Source organism: Melanotaenia boesemani, chromosome 21 (assembly GCF_017639745.1).
Source record: "Melanotaenia boesemani isolate fMelBoe1 chromosome 21, fMelBoe1.pri, whole genome shotgun sequence".
NCBI classification, from domain to species: Eukaryota; Metazoa; Chordata; class Actinopteri; order Atheriniformes; family Melanotaeniidae; genus Melanotaenia; species Melanotaenia boesemani.
The window spans coordinates 22,706,530-22,723,601 of record NC_055702.1 but is presented as its reverse complement, the minus strand read 5'-3'; the positions used below and the strand labels follow the sequence as shown (position 1 = coordinate 22,723,601).

The window sequence follows — 17,072 nt, the reverse complement described above, 5'->3', positions numbered from 1 at the left end:
AAACAAAATATTTTCCTCCAATGTGCAGAAAGTTCCCATATTATCAGCCTTCTTTTGGTTTTAAAAGTAGAGAAATAATAGATGAGAAATGGGATGATCAGGGTGTTGGATTTTTAGGCTATCCATCTGAACAGATTTAGTAACTAAATGTGTACATAAAATAAAGCAAACCATTTCCATACACACAGGCTTTCATTTATGCACTCAAAGGTATCATTCTCATTAAAGTACATGGAAAGATAGAGAAAGTGTCCTTATGGTAACAACTACTGGCCTTCAATTAACTTTAAAGAAGCAACATAATCTTTGACAATTAATGGCACGTAATTGTCCTTTTGATAACTTTAAAGGTGCAACTAAATCAAAAGCTCAGTTATAGAACAACAAAATAAATCATTAAAAACAGTTTCTATTGTTACCATATCCCTTTACTAAAATAACTTGTGTTTTTATTCTATTAGAACGAGCCATTTATATCTACTTGCTGTGGGTCCACATACATGGCAGCTGCCATATTTTTGCCACCATTTTTACTACGGTTTCTCTGAAGGGACAAACAACTTGGTGTGTGAAGGGAGAACCCTCTGAGCTTTAAAACTGCAGAACTGACTTTGCTTGATAGGAGCTAGAGCACCATTTGGGATAAGTAACATCTTAAAAGGACCATTGAAGATCACCCTACACACATACACCATGTTGAACTAGTCACCTGTAGTGCATCAAGTGCTGCACCATTGGATCCACTTGTAGATGGAAACATGTTTATGTCTGGAAGAATTTTGGCCACTGACGGCCACCGTCCTTTCACAACTTTTCTTGATGCCAGTAATTTTTACATACTGTACCTTTAATGCATATAGTAGACAAATGCAAAGGCTAAACTCTTGGAGCTGCACAGCAGTATCATGATCTGCACTGTTGCTTCCCAGCAAAATGTTTCTCTGATGCCTTCCTGTGCAGAGTTATAATGTTCTTCTTGAGCCTACGTGGATTTTTCCAGGAGCTCCAGCTTCCTCCTAAAGTCTAAAAGCACATTTGGTTGATTAATCTAAAGTGACTTGAGGTGTGATGGGCTTTTTTTTCTATTGATATGTTTTAGTAGTAGAAAATAAACATATTTAATATTTCTGTCACTGGTAAGCAGATACTTTCAAAAGGTACAAACATGGGGGCTCAACTGTATTCATGATCAATCACAGTAACTACCTCACTAGGGTGCAGATGAAGCACCAAAGCGTATGTACAGTACGCATTTAGGACCATTTTTAAACTGAAATTTTCCAAGTGTGAGTGAATATGAGCAAATTGTTGGAAAGGTTGTGTGCATTAAAAAAGTCATGATAATGATTAAAGTAAATCACAGAGAAAACATTTGTAGCATTTAAGGAAACATGGAAAGACTATAAAAAAATATCTGTAGTTCCATCTTCTTCCTTTTAGTGTGTGTATTCTTCAAATGTACAGTCCTTGAGGATAAACTAAACTAAATTAAATTAGCTTGTGTGAACTTGTACTGAGGAAAAATGACATAAAAGCAGACCCTGGCCTTTGATATACAGTACACAGTCTCTCTCCAGTGTGAACAGCAATGCTTTCTGAGCTTGGTGGATGTTTGTGAAACCCATCCACTGTTCTGAGGTTCAGAAAGCAGCACTTCCAACCACATTTCAGCCCAGAAGATCAGTTCAGTTTCCTACGGGCGGTGGCTTTACATCCATTCACGTAAAGTTCTTTAGAAAATCTTTAACCAAATGGATTTTATCTCTTTCCAGGTCTCTGGTTCTTCCTTTCATAACCTTGCCAGTGCAAAGCAAAATGAATCTGTCTTCTACTTTCAGGTGTCTTCCACGCTGTTCTGTATTGTCACTTTTCTTTGTTTGAAATAATCCCAAACTTGAGACATTTTACGTCTTTTTAATTAATTCTGCTCTTGGTTTTCTCCTGTTTCCTCCATCATGCCATCAAATCAAGCCTGCTAGACATATGTCAGCATGTAAAACTCACAAAACATATTTAAAGGGCATACAATGAATCATCAAAGAAAATATTTTGCATTCAGTATTTGGGATTATCATCTATTCATCTAATACAGAAACTGATTCCTCACACGTTACTTGGCAGGAGATGAGATTCATTTTCAGTATTGCTTCTCATTCTGTTTGGAACAACTACCCACCCACAGTTGTTAAAAGAAAAACAGTGACTTTACTTAACATGGCTCCATAATGAAAACTAAATTCTAAATGAGCATTTTTCCTCCTTTTTAGGAAATCTAAACGTCCATTTGCTGACCTTTTCAGGACGGGTACAATACTGACATGTGTGGGAAGTAAAATGGAAATACTGGAGGAGTGGTGATAAAAACGTCTTACTGGAACAGAGTCACACGGTGTCTTGGTTACCTGGTTTCATCACCTTCCTGCTCTCCACCACCCTTAATGCCTCACTCTCTCATCCTCCACACTAGTCCATCTGTCACCTTATCGCTCCCGTCCTCCTCTCCATGTCAACCTCCGCTCCCTCTTTCTGTCCATCTTTCCCTTCCACCATCGCTCTTCTCATTCAGCGCTGGTGTTTGTCGAGGAGCCTGTAAAACTGGTACCAGCAGCTGTCCAAACACTGATGGCCCCCCACACACTGTGTGGAGGGGGCCATCAGCGACCCCCACCATCACCACTACTACCACCATGTTCCCAGTCAATTTTGAGCCATCTATTATCACACCCCAACATTTCCACTACTGTCGCCATGGCACCCGGGAAAGAAAAGGAAAGGGTAGAGGAAAAAGGACAATGCAGGGGCAGTGGAATATGTGGTGAAATGAAAACAAAAGAAGGCTTCAGAACAGAGTTGAGGGAAACCAGAAGAATAGCAGAAATAAAAAGTATCAGGGAAAAAATGGCATAAATGATGAGATGTGGTAAGAAAACAGGAGTCAAGGAGGATGTGTGAAGTTGGTTGGCAAACAGTTATTTTAGCTTCAAACAGAAAACAAATGCAGCTGCCTTTGAAATGGTGAGAAATGAAATGCAAAGTAGATACCCACACATTCTTCAGAAAGGTTTCACTCTTTACATTTTAATCAACACTGCAGGGTGAGCGAAGAACAATCAGCTGAAAATGTCCCTTTCAACAACTACATCTATAAATAAAACAGTTATAAAGATGATATATGATTATACATGTTTGAAATGTGACTTTTGAGGCACGTAGAGCCCATCACACAAAGACTTCACATCACCAACATTTAATACACAAGTCGAACATGTTTTCTGAAGGGGCTGCATGGTGACCGTGATACTGAGCCTCTTAAAAGAACCACTCAGAAAAATCCGGCCATGCACAAGTTATTTTGAGACTACTTGTTGAGCTCAGTTTTCTCTTATCTGTGCAATGCAGCTGCCTTTTCTGGGCCTGAGCTCGTTCGTGATGGAGTGAGGTGACGTGGAAAATTGTCCGGTACTCAATTATTTTTGGATATCACTCGCAGTCAGTCTGTGATTACCCTGGCATGATCATCACCTTGTAGCATCAATACTCAAAGCACTAATTTTAGGTTGTAAAAATAGTTGGTTTTTAAGGTAAACTGTATCATTTATTTTTAATGTTATTTTGGTGATTAAATGTAATAAAGTGCTTATGGTGTGAAAGAGATCTATATATAAGGTCAAAACAGAGAAGTGTTGTGACACCAGAGGAATAAGGCTAGGTTGCAATGACAGTTCTCCCCTATATCAGACACCATGTTATAAAGGAGGTTGAACTCCGGATCCAGCTGTGAACTCTTTCATTCTTGTGTCTCAAGCGAGGGCTTTGTATGCTGCAGAAATGAGGCCCATTTTCTGACACAATCATATAATAATCCCATATTCTGTAAGTATAGCCATCACTACTGATAGACTGCTCCATCTCTCTCTCTCAAACTACCAAGAGACTCTCTGGATGGATAGATGCTGGGGTGAGATAAAATTAAATAAAAAGCTAGAGTTAGATCTTAACAGCTACACGTGAGGCTAAAGCCTCATTTATTCTCTATGTTAAATACACATACAGATGGAGATTTCTGTCTGTATTGTGTGCGTCCTTTACATGTGTGTTTCAGTCCGTTTTCAGAGTTTATCGATGCGTACTCAGACGTAAGAAAACAGAGCAGTACCACTGGAAACCGTAGGGGGCAGCATTGTGCCGTATACCTGACATGAAGGGGTGTCAAACTCTGTTCCTCGAGGGCCAGTTTCCTGCAGGTTTTCATTGCTTCCCTGACCTAACACACCTGACAGAAATTAATCGGTTACTGTGAAGAAGTTCACAAGAAGCTGTTGGATCCATTTGATTTTATTCAGGTATGTTGGAGCAAGGAAATGACCAAAACCTGCAGGATAGCGGCCCTGGAGGGCTGGAGTTTGATACCCCTGAAGGAACAAAGATCACAGCTGTCTACTGAGCAACCTCGTTTTATGTCTCTTTTTGAGCAAGTAAATTATCATGATGTCCTCCACTGTCACATTTGTTATCTTCTTAAACTGATATCTGAAATCTAAAGTGAACTCTGTACTGCCCTCTAGTGGAGGTATTCCCTAAAAACCAAACGTAAAGACGTACGGAAGCATATGTGCAGTGACGTTTGACATTCGAAACAGATGTGTTCACACTAAGTTTGTGTATTCTCAAAAAGTTTGGCGTATTTGGCTTTATGTAAAATCCACTAACACCTTTACAGGTCAACTTAATTTGACTTTCTCTAAATCTCTAAATGCACGTGTGCGACTTTTCAGTGTTGTTCACATGACAAGTTATCGAGACAGTAAACCTACCACTGTTGTTAGCTTCTAATTTAATAAATTGTTTGAAATGAGGGAATTCTCATTACGTGATTCTACTGTGGGAAGAACTTTTTACATTTTTTGTAAACTCCACTTGAAAGTTGTACATCCTTGAAAGTGTCTTTTTTTGTGAGTAGTATATTTATGCACATAAAGAATGCATAAAAAAGGTTTAAAGTTGCCATTAAGTGCAGCTGTTAAACTCTGATTTGTGTTTCAAAGCAAGAAAGACAAGACGTTTTCAATGGAGTGGGTTTAATAGCAAATATGCTTTTTTGTGCTATTTTCAAGGCTGTTATAAGTAAATGGTGACAGTGACTGACAAATATATATAAGGAAATTATCTTGACTGCTTCATTTCCTGGGTTAAACTGCTGCCTCGTTTATTTTTCATAGCTAGAGAAAAAAAGTTTTTCATACATCTAATAAAATACTGGTGCTAGTGATTTTTCCTACTGTGCTACATTATGAAGCCTAATGAGCCTTATGAAGCCTTTAATTTATGACCGTTACCACTCATAAGAATTCTATTCATACATAAATATCCATTGATTCTCTGCTGCTAACAATCTCCATGTTTGCAACAGATATCTTTGCATCTTCTACATTTCTATCTTTACTAGGTGAAGCTTATGAGACAGATGGTGGATTCTGGTGAGAGAATCTGAAACTAGAGGTCTTCTAAAATGCAATTTTTATTGATTTTCCTCCATTCGAGCAACTGATTGATTGTCTATGGCATGTGTGTACACCAATCAGCCTCAAGGTTCAAACCAGCCGACAGGTAGAATGAATAACACTGCTCATCTTGTTAGAATCCAATGTTCTGGTAGGAAAACCTAAATCTCTGCATTCAGTACTTATGTACATGCCAACTACCTGATTATTTAATCCAATAAAGTTCATAGTGTCTATAATATTCTACAGCTGATTTAGTTCTTATGTTATCAGACATTTAGTTTTATCACAAGCCTACCTGACATGCTTCGACTGTAGTCTTCCGTCTTCCGTCTTCATCAGAGGTGTCACTGATTGATTTCTATATTGCAACTCACAACGTCACTGTAATTCATCACACATTACATTCGCCCTACATTTCGTAGCCCAAGCACAAAAAACATGACAGTTTTAGGTGTTCACTCAGCCAAACTCCAAATTTGCCAGCTACAAATCTGATGGCATTTGTGGGAAACAAATCCAATCTACAGCAATCCCACAGGACCAAAAATAAATATACTGTCAAAGTCCCTGTACAAAACATGTCCTGACTAGTGAGAGTTTTTTAGGTGGCATGAAGTGATGTTATACATTCAGCGACCATGTTATAAGATTCACCTGTCCAAATACTCATCACAAATAGCTAATCAGCCAATCACATGGTAGCAAGTCAATGCATTAAGACATGTAGACATGGTCTAGATGACTGGCCAAATAGTGTACTGTTGATGGGGATATTTTCTACGAGCACTTCGGGCCATTAGTCCTAACTGAGCATTGTGTAAACACAGAGGCATAGCCCTCAGAGATAAGATTGTGGACTGGTTGAATGCTGACTGGCTAAAAGTTAGCTTGAGGTGGGGTCAATGAATGTAGACAACAACAAATTTCATAACAAGTTGCTGAATAGCAAAGAAAGGGTGAAAAGTTTAGATAATACTTGGACATTCTTCATTTACTAATACTTTGTTTCACTCCAACACACAGCTGATTTGTGCAGATTTTTCTACGAAATACAACAACAACATAGAAAGGAACCAAACTATCACCGTTTACATAGTAAAGTCTACTGACACCTTAGATTTATTTATGCTCTACGTGAAATAAGAACACAGACAGCTTTATGTCTTTTATTTACGTTTTTTGTCCGAGCTTGTTCATGCATTGCCAGATAGCAAATAGAGCTGTACCACCAGATGTCCAGAGGGGAGTATTGAACAGTATAGCTAACATGCAATCAGCGAAAGGAACAAAGAAGAAGCTGCGAAGGCCATTGCTGTCTGCACTTTATCTTTATGTCTCTTTCTGAGAATGTGCATTATCATGATCTCATCCATCATCGTTCTATTGTCTGAAACTGATGTCAGAACTTGGGAGGGAACTCTGAGCTCTGCACTGCCCTCTAGCGGATGTATTACCTAACAACGATGTCAACATAAAGTACTCATGAGTGTATGTGGGCAGTGATATTTCACAACATTTGAAACAGATGCATCCATTTACGTACGTAAAAGGTGCATGTAGTCAAACATTATCATGACACCACAATTACAAAACAGGATAAGTGTAGTTGCCATGCAATAAACAAAGCTTAGAAGTAAGGTAAACCATCAGCAAAGCAGCATCTACCATTATTTTCTCACATCCACTGGAAAGTCTTTATAAACACTCAAAGCATGCAACTCATAACTCAAAAGGTGGAAACACCCATTGACACCCTTCAGTTTTGCTGCATTCTTACTGTTAAGTTTTGCTTTGAACATGCTCTCAATTGTCAGATCCAACATTGTTGTTAAAGGTACCAAAGTAGACTTCTGATGGTCGATTAGTCACCGACTATTAAAACGACTAGTCGACCAATCAGATTATGTGTCTCATGATTATTATAAATGGCTCTTATTTCACTTTCAGCTTTGAAATCTTGCATGAGGTTATATGTAAGTCCGACGTGCCTCCTCTTTAAGTGTTCGAGCATTGCAGACGAACTTCCGTGGTACGCAAGGTCCGCTTTACAAATCTCACATGTATTTAACTTATTTTATAAGTTTAACGTGAAGTTATGCCAGACTTTTGACGTCCTCTGCCGCCGTTTTGTTCCCTAGTTCGCCGCCATATTTTTCCCCTGGCAGACTTTATTGCACATGTGTAATTCTCAGGAGAGATAATAAAAAAAAAAGACGATGTCTCACTCTGTAGTTTTTTTTTGTTTTGTTTTTTTTTTGTTTTGTTGACAATAGTCGACGACTAAATTCATTGTCAACTATTTTTATTGCCGATTATTGTTGACAACGTCGACTAATCGTTGCAGCCCTAAAGTAGACTCAGCTACCTGAAATGTTAAAACTGTCAGAAGGGCCCAATTCCCAATGCAGTCTTTCATAATATCAATTTTTTCGAATGGTTGTAATGGTTGATGAAGGCTATGGAGTTATTATTTTACTAAACATTTATTTAACAAAGTTAAAATCCCATTGAGATTGAGATTTCTTTTTCAAGGGCGACGTGGTCAAGAGGTCAGCTGCACATGTTTACGAATACAGACTCAAAAATAAAAAAGCCCATAAATTAACAATCAATACATTACAAAAACTCCGGATAAGCGGAAGAGAATGGATGGATGGATGGACATTACAAAAACATTTATACATAATTAAGAATTTAGAATGAGGTCAGAAACAACTAAAAACACAGTGTGACCAAAAATTTGTTGAGTGCGACAAACTTTGTTTCTTGGTCGCACTGGTGTGTCTAACATTTTACGGGTCTGAGTGAACGGCTTTTATATCTCTGAATGTCTGTCTGGTATTCTGTGTCCATCCCCTCATTACTCGAGCTCAGAGAAGAATAACAACGTGATAAAAAGCCAAGAGAAGGGGGCGGTCTTGACCTCTCATCAGCTGTGATCCATAGTTGTGTGTTGCTTCGAAATTAAGACCGATGTCCGTCAGACGTCTGGTAGGGTGAAGAACGACGCAGACGAGATTCATGGAAACTGGAATCAATTTTAAAATGTGCAATATGGTGGAATTTGCTCATATGTGGTTGTTATCTATTGTCCTTACTAATTTATTATTATTTATCTACTGGCGCTCCTGATGGGATCACTACCATGCACAACACTGGAAACAATGGCATCAGTCTTAAAGGGTTAAAGAGTAACAGCAATACTTCGAACTGAAAAGTCAGTGGTCTATCCTTAGCTTGAACACTCCACATGTCAGGGTGTAATGGGCAAAGACACTGAACCCCAAATTGTTGAATTTGTTGCATTCATTGGTCTGTAAGTACAGTATGTGTATATATGATGAAAAGCACCACCTATGTGAGTTTGTGTCTGAGTTTTCTATCTCTAACTGAAGAAATAAAAATCTAAGAAAACATCACAAAGGTCAGATTTCCATATTTGCTATTTAGGTAAAGTTTCTCAAGTAAACACAACAGCCTTTTGGTTTATTTTGATCTAAAATTAGATGATTGACGGAGTCCTGTATTATACAGCAGGGAGCTGCATTAATAAACAACAAGAAGTAAAAATGATAAATATGCCTTTAAGATCATCACTTTACTTCATTGTGAAGGTTTTAAAGGAATGCTTTCATTAAAAATATAAAACCAATGTTTTACTAATCTCCTTATATTTTGGAAAATCCAAGTCATAGTAAAGTAATGCTGTTTTGCCCACTATATCTGTGGACCCCGGGAAGACTTGTTATTGCTGTGGCAATAACTAATGGGGATCTGTAATAAGGATAAAGATATCAACAAGAAGCAAAGAAACTAATGAGTATATAACTAACTAATGAAACTGTCTTACAAAAGTAGACAAAGAGTTGTGTAACAATACAGAAACTTTTCAAAAATTACAACCACTTCTACTTTAAAGCCAACATTTAGCCATCAGCTTCTTTCTTAATGGTAATATAGAATATATAATGCCATGCTTTCAATTTTTCATTATTCTCAACAAAACATGTACACATATAAATGTTAAATTTATGTGAGTGCACGTCATCTTGTATGAGTGTGCATGACTGCAATGTCATTGGCTCTCTCCAAAGTAATTTGTGTCATTGCTGTTGTCCTGGTGTGACTGCAGGGGCTTAAGGCAACAGCTGTTCTCTGCTCCTCTGTCTGTAGCAGCAGCATCTCATTTCTCTCTCTCTCTGTGTGTGTGTGTGTGTGTGTGTGTGTGTGTGTGTGTGTGTGTGTGTGTGTGTGTGTGTGTCTCCTCGTCTCTGTTCTGTTAAACCCACATCAGTGAAAGCACACAGATGTTTTGATGAAAAGGATCCGACACTGTTGGACGTAATATTTACAAGGGAGTCGGGGTTTGGGAAGAGGTGAATTCAGCAAATGTAAATGTGTAGTGACACATTGAGAAAGTGTCAGAATATCAACGTCCTAGTGTATGCAAAATGTTTAAATAAATAGTTCTGAAGTTCTGGTCTGATCCATTGTTTACCTCCAGGTTTATCAGAAATGGTAGTCATTACATTGATGTTCAGGTTTTCATTTTAGTTCATTGTTACACGGACAAGGCCCACATATCTCGGTTGTTGTTGTGGATACTAGGGTTGTCACTATACTACAATTTCAAACATGATACCGATACTAAGGATGGTGTTGATACTCAATACTATTTTCAATAGTATAGAGAGGGAAAAATTATTTATTTTTTAATTTAAAGTTAGAACACAAAAATATCAAGACGATCTAAACAATACAACAGAAATATATTAATATAAGAAAAAACATCAACAATGTGAAATAAATGCATTATTTTAAAGCTCTATTAGTTTGTGCAGAGATACAGACTTCATATGGTCTCGAACAGTGTTCTCAGACTGTTTGATCACTGAGCTGCAAAAATACCAAACTATAAACAAAACTTTAACCACTAGTTAGCGAAGTTATTTACATACAGTAAGTGTCCTTTTCTTCACTTGAGACAACATCAAGTAAACAATAAAGTAGACAAACTAGTTAAGAGTATCTATTTTTTAAACTATATTAATTAAAAAACTTTAAAAAGATGCTAAGTTGGCAAAACTGTAAACAATGGGTCCTTCGGGGAGAAGCTGCAGGGGAGGGGCTGCCCGCTGCAATGCCTGTTAAAATGGGTAGAGGCGGCTGGTCCTTTCTGCAAACCAGCAGAAGCCAAAGTGGTGTTACGGCTGCCTGTCATTTCACTAATTACCCTGTCATTTTGCATGGAAATGCCTGTCGTCACCCATCTGAGATTGGTTATGCTCTACACACCTTGCGTCCTGCCCACTGAGGATTGGCTCCATACACCACACCTCTGCCTTCACCCAGCTGATTGGATAATTGTCGGCCAATCATCATCACTACAGCCACACGATGAGGAAACAAAAGCCAACTGCAACCGTGGATTTGTTGGCAACCGTTTGCACAGAGAGTCTGCCCTTGGCTTGAGAACTTTGGTTATGATCATGTGCTTTGTTTGGTGGTTTTGTGATTAGAAGAACTTAGTTTAGTGTAGATTTTCCACAGTGATAAAACTGTTTGGGCTTTTGTGTTCTTCTTTTGTGGTTTATTGACTGATAGTCTTGTTTTTCTTTTTGTGATAAGTCTTAAAGCCCTTTTGGCTTCTCCCTTAGTTATATTTTGTTAGCTTAGTGGTAAATGTAGAATGTGTTGGGCTAGTTTAGGTTTGTAGTAATTTATAGTAATTCTTTTGGTTAAATTTTAGATATTGGAGCTGCTTCGCCTTTTGTTACTATATAGATTACTTGGCCAGTTTTTGTTCACTCTTTTTTGATTACTATCAGCTTTGCTTTTTACTGGCTTGTTTTGAGTTAACTTTAGAAAATAATTCTTATGTTGGTTTCTTGATTTAAGCAGCTTCACTACCCCCAACACGTGATTCACCACCATTAGTCTTTGTTATCTCCCAGTTTTACATCTGTCCACAATTCTCATTCTTTTGTTGCGCCCATCATACCTGTACAGGGTCGTAATAGTGGCATTTAGGTATTGATACCTGTGCTAATTAATATCTAAGTAGATACTAAATTTTAGAACTAATTAGTATCTGAGAATCGATTTATTTTACAAGACGAGTTTCAACAGGGATGTTCTGTGGTTAAGTAAATACAGAGATAAAGTGAATAACTGTCTGAGGCTAAAGTGACGTAGTGTGAAAGTCTGCAACATACCATTTATTTGACTCAATGCAAAAATTGAGATTTGAATAAATTTGCATTTTGAAAAATGTGCTTTTCTTCTGTCCCCAGTCTTAGTAATGATTCTTTTAATTCCCTTGAGAGATCTATTTCCCCTCCTTTTCCAAAAATAATATTCAAACTGCTGTCTAGGCAGGTACAATTTAATATCACACAATCCCATTATTAAAACACAGTTAAAACAAATGGATTGAACTGCTTTAAAAAGATAAAAAGATTTCAGTTCTTGGGCTGCTAATGCTAGCATTACTTGTTTCTCCCTAGTTTTGTCTGTTGCCTCAAGGTTGTTCTGTGGTTAAGTAGATATACAGAAAAAGCAAATAACTGACGCAAAAATGACACAGTGAGCGCATTCACAACAGTGTGAAAGTCTACAACATATCATTCACTTAAACTTATACTAAAAAATTGATGTTTGAATGAATTTACATAGAAAAATTCCTGTTATATTATTATATATTACTACTATATTATTATTTCTGTTGTGGAAATTTCATATTATTGACTTTAATATTGTGCTATACTGATCACTCTCAAGGTAAACAGATTGTTTAATTTCTTGGTAACAGAGATTAATGCTGAGTAGCCTGTTGCTATCTTAAAGTTGATGCATTTCCTTAGAGCAGTTCACACTGACCTGTGTGACTTATCTGGTACTAGCCAGATACCTTCAGGATGACCCAGCAGGGCATCCTGCCTTAATGTCACTGGGGTTGTTGATGTGCATCAATATAATGCAAAAGCTCATTAGGTTTGCTGAAGTGTCTAATCTTGTGTGAGGAAACAGACAATCTCTTTGTTTTTATTTTACAAGATATATGATGTGCTGTGACGTGATCATTCTGCTTAAAAGATGCTGCCTGTGTGTTTCTTATCAGATTCTCTTCAGATCTCTGTGCTGTCAGACCTCTGAACAGTCTCTCGAATTGCAATTCTATTCTTTGTATTTTAATTCTGTGTTCAATAAACTTGTAATCATTTTTCACTTCAGAACTAGACTCCTCATCCTTGAAAGAATAACTTTTTGCCTCAACAATTCCTGTTTTAAGCTGCTGTTGGCTTAGCTCCATATGGAGAATTGTATCCTGTCCCAGGGTATTCTGACTGCTGTGTACTGGAGGTAAAATAACACTTCACACAGTGAATACAAATGTGAAAAAATAAAATAAAATAAATAAAATGAATATGCATTGCTTTAAAAGAGGAATCGTTTTCAATTAGTTTACTTTGGTGGTTTTAAATGCTATTACTTGTTTCTGCCTGGCTTTACTACTTGCTAACTTTGCACGAAAAAAACTGGTGACATTGAAAATATGTCAATCTGCATCATCCAGCTTCGAGCTGAATATGTTTTTGCACTGTAATAAATATGCAAGTATGGTCACGAAAATGCACACTCACACCCAAACAAACAGGAGACTAAAGAGCAGTCAGAGACAAAAAGAGAAAAAGATTTTAAGTGGAAAAGGAATAAAACACTTGTTGGCTGGGTACAGTCCTGCAGGCATGTATCAATAAGGAATGCAAAGCTCACATTTGCTTTAATGATCAAGTTCAGTTCTTTGCCACAGGCTGTTTTCACTCAGAAATTGACTGATTTGTTTGTGTAATTTATCATAATTTATCACAATATCTTTTTAGTTTGCATTAAGTATCCTTTGAGCATTTAAAAAAATACAATTACTGTGTAAATATAGAAAAATGAAGGACATTTAAACAGGAAACTTCTAATTTGATTTTCTAAAACAAAGGCTAAATTAAAGTTATGTAATGTGGACTGAAGGTCAGACTCATGCCTTCCTTTACCCAGTTATACATTTATACTGTTCCATTTTAATTTTGTCTGTCCTGTAGCATTCTTGTTTACTTTTATATTAAATAATTATGACAGTAGTGCCTCTTACTTGCTCTGATTGGCTTATAGTTGTGCTGGCCATAAGCATGAAAGCCTAATGTGCAAAAATTTAAGTTATCCACCCCAAATAATACGAACAAGCGAAGCGAAGTACTTCCTCCTGATTCAACTGCTAAAAAAACTTTCTCTATTTTCCTTCTTAATCATCAACCAGCAGCTGCATTCAACAGTAATGTGATTATCTATGTTGCACAAGAGAGTTGTGAAGGTTCCTTTTTTTATTATAATATGAGGTACATTTAAATATTTCTACTAACTGTTCAGGGAAGAATGAAAGAGAGAATTTGCCAACATAAAGAGTGTAGCTGATGAGTTACTTATGCATGTTGTTTTTGCCACTATAATGTAAATTGTGCTTCTGTAAATTCTCATCACGATGTTTTCTTTTCTCATCTGTTTGTTTGTACTCTCTCAGATGTGTTTTGGTGTAATTATTCAACAAAAGTCACCAAGAAAGATAAAAAAAAATATGCTACAGTCGATGCTGACATCACAAACAAGACCATTTTGCTGTTTTTCAGACAACACAGAATACTAGAAAGTACATGTGAGAGTTCCTGCATTGAGTTCTTACCAGCAGGGGCATGACCAGGTCAGCAAAGTAAACAAAAGCTGCCCCGAGTGTGAATCCCACAGCCACAGGTAGGAAGGCAAACGAACCATACTTTCCAGAATCCTCCGCCATGTCGATGGCTGGTGCCAGCAACGACCAATAAGAAGCAGCCAACATTACCTGAAACATAAGAAGAAGAGGAGGGAAGGAAAATGTAAGACAAATTGTTTAGGTTAGAGTGTTTGACTGATGCAGGGAGCAGCTTCTTTTCTCCCTGGCTTTTAATGTGTCTACGTTCTTATATGTATTTCTATTATTTTAATGTATTTTATTATTGTGCTGTTTTACTCTTGTATTTAGTTTTATTAGATATGTTTATTTACTTTATTGCTGACTTAGGGGTTTTGTTTGTTATGTCTTATACAGCACTTCGGTCAACTGAGGTTGTTTTTTTTTTAAGATGTGCTTCACAAATAAACTTGACTTATTGACTTAGTGGTTTAATGGATTTGTCTTCCATGTATGGCAGACGCATCCTGTGGTCATGGAAAAGATGTTAGTCTGTTTAAGAAGGGTCACATAATTGGTTTCAAGTAAAGAAAACATCTAAGAAAATGCAGCAACTACAAACTAAGGGTTAATAACTGTTCAACGGATTATTGAAAACTGGAAGGATAGTGGGGAACCATCATCTCTGAGAAAAAAATGTGGTTGTAGAAAAATTCTGAACATCAGTGATTAGCGATCACTTAAACATTTGGTGATATGGAACTGAAATAAAACAACAGTAGAACTCAGGGTTTGTTTAATAATGAAAGTAAGAACATTTCCACTTGTGACGGGAACTTAAGGGATTGGGACTGAACAGTGTAGTCATGAGAAAACTACTAACTAGTGAGGATAACTGGGGAAAAGGCTTTGTTAGGGAACATAAAGACTGGGCTCTGGAGATATGGAAGAAGTTCATGTGGTCTGATGAGTCCAGATTTACGCTGTTCATGAGTGATGGGAGCATCAGAGTAAGAAGAGAGGCAGATGAAGTGATGCAGCCATCATGTCTAGTACCTACTGTACAAGCCTGTGGGGGCAGTCTATGATCTGGGTTGCTGCAGTTGGTCAGGTCTAGGTTCAGGTCTAGGTTCAGCAACATTATATGTCCAAACAATGATGTCAGCTGATTCCTTGAATATAATGAATGAGCAGGTTATTCCATCCTCCCTGATTCCGAGTTGACAATGCCAGGATTCAAATTGTAGTTCAGGGAACAGAAGTCATCATTTTCACACATGGATTGGCCACCACAGAGTCCAGACCTGAACCCCATTGAGAATCTTTGGGATGTGCTGGAGAATGTTTTATGCAGCGGTCGGACTCTCCCATCATCAATACAAAATCTTAAAGATCAATGCAGCTCTGGACAGAAATAAATGTCCTGATTATCTAAACAATACCACATCAAACGTGTGCTGTAATTAAGGCTAAAAGTGGTCCAACGAAATATTAGTTTGACATTGACTTTTTGGGGATGGGATGGGCAGTGTATCAACAAATACTTTAATCTATAGTACTAATCTCAGATGTATTAATGAGGGCTGCATTCCACTTCTGTCCCCAATACATGCATGATACTTTTTCTAACTTTGGGTTCTGTCACTTCTTTGGCAAAATAACACTTCAAAGTTTAAGTTGAGGGAGGTAGAGAATCTGTAGCACAAACTATATAAAAGTATAGAAAAAGAACAGTACTGAGTATGGTATTGCATAAATGTGATTTCCAATTTTCATTTCTTGCACTTCATGCTTACTGGCATGAAGTTGTTCCCTAAATGGTCATAATCTAAATGCTTGTCTCCTGATGCTAATTTTGCTCCAGAAGGAGACTCCCTTATATTTCCTCTGGTCTGCTGCCAGAAATTGTGACCCAATTTTTGTCTCTATGTACCAAAAACACTGAGCTTGCACATGAAAAAAATTACATCCTAAGACAAAAAGAATGTGCTGATTTATGATAAAGATCTTTGAATTGTTGAAAGTTGCGTTTTTTTCTCATCAACTTAGCTTATTTATACTATTTGTAAGTGGGCAGCATTTGAGATGGTCACCATGTCTAGTGTAAATACTTGATGTCACTAAGTAATGGACATGTTTCTCACAAGTCTAATACACTTTCTCATGTTGCACACGTCTATATGTGACCATTTTGTTTAGATGAGCTATCTTCCTGTCCAAGTGTTCATGGTTCTGCTGTCTCTTATATAATTCACCCTGAAATTATCTTACACTCCCGAGAATATTCAGTTATAGCTGTCAAAATCAATGTGAGGAGTGTGAGTGTGTGCACAAAATGTCTTTCTGCAACCTCATTTTATTTCATCACTCAAATGTTCCTACATGCCCATTTTTAGCCAATCTTTTACTGCTCCTCTCAGCAGCCTTCTGACAAAAAATCTGAACTGGAAATGCAAAACATAAGTAGTCAGGCCTGCCTATCAAAAGACTGATAAAAGAAAAAAAGGAGCATATTATTAGGCTGTAGCCAGCTACAGCACTTAAATACGATGTGCCATTTTGGCTTCTGGCATTAAGTTCTGTCTAACAATGCCAAAAATGATTGCAACTCATTGAGTTTGGATCTGAATGGCACTCCGGGAGCCAACAACTCCACAGTTTTATCCCCATCTGATTTGTTTCAAAGTGTCAAAGCTTGGCAGAACTCAATTATTGGGGGGAACAAAAGACCCGTCATTTTCCAGGGTGATGCCATCCAGTCTTTTGGACTCTTACAGCCATTTGCCAAAGTGTAATTTAATACCAGGTTAGTGCTATGAGATCTAATACTAATCTTTACTCTTGTAAAA

General features: G+C 37.4%; 1 protein-coding gene across 2 annotated transcripts in view; it reads right to left on the bottom strand.

Moving 5' to 3' along the window:
- The window catches only part of LOC121632520 (zinc transporter ZIP11-like), a 210,756-nt gene that overhangs the window by 155,605 nt on the left and 38,079 nt on the right, over positions 1 to 17,072 (bottom strand). For both annotated transcript variants that reach the window (XM_041974098.1, XM_041974097.1), the window contains exon 4: positions 14,236 to 14,394. In XM_041974098.1, the coding sequence (XP_041830032.1) occupies positions 14,236 to 14,394 (159 nt within the window). The remainder of the gene's footprint in view (positions 1 to 14,235; positions 14,395 to 17,072) is intronic.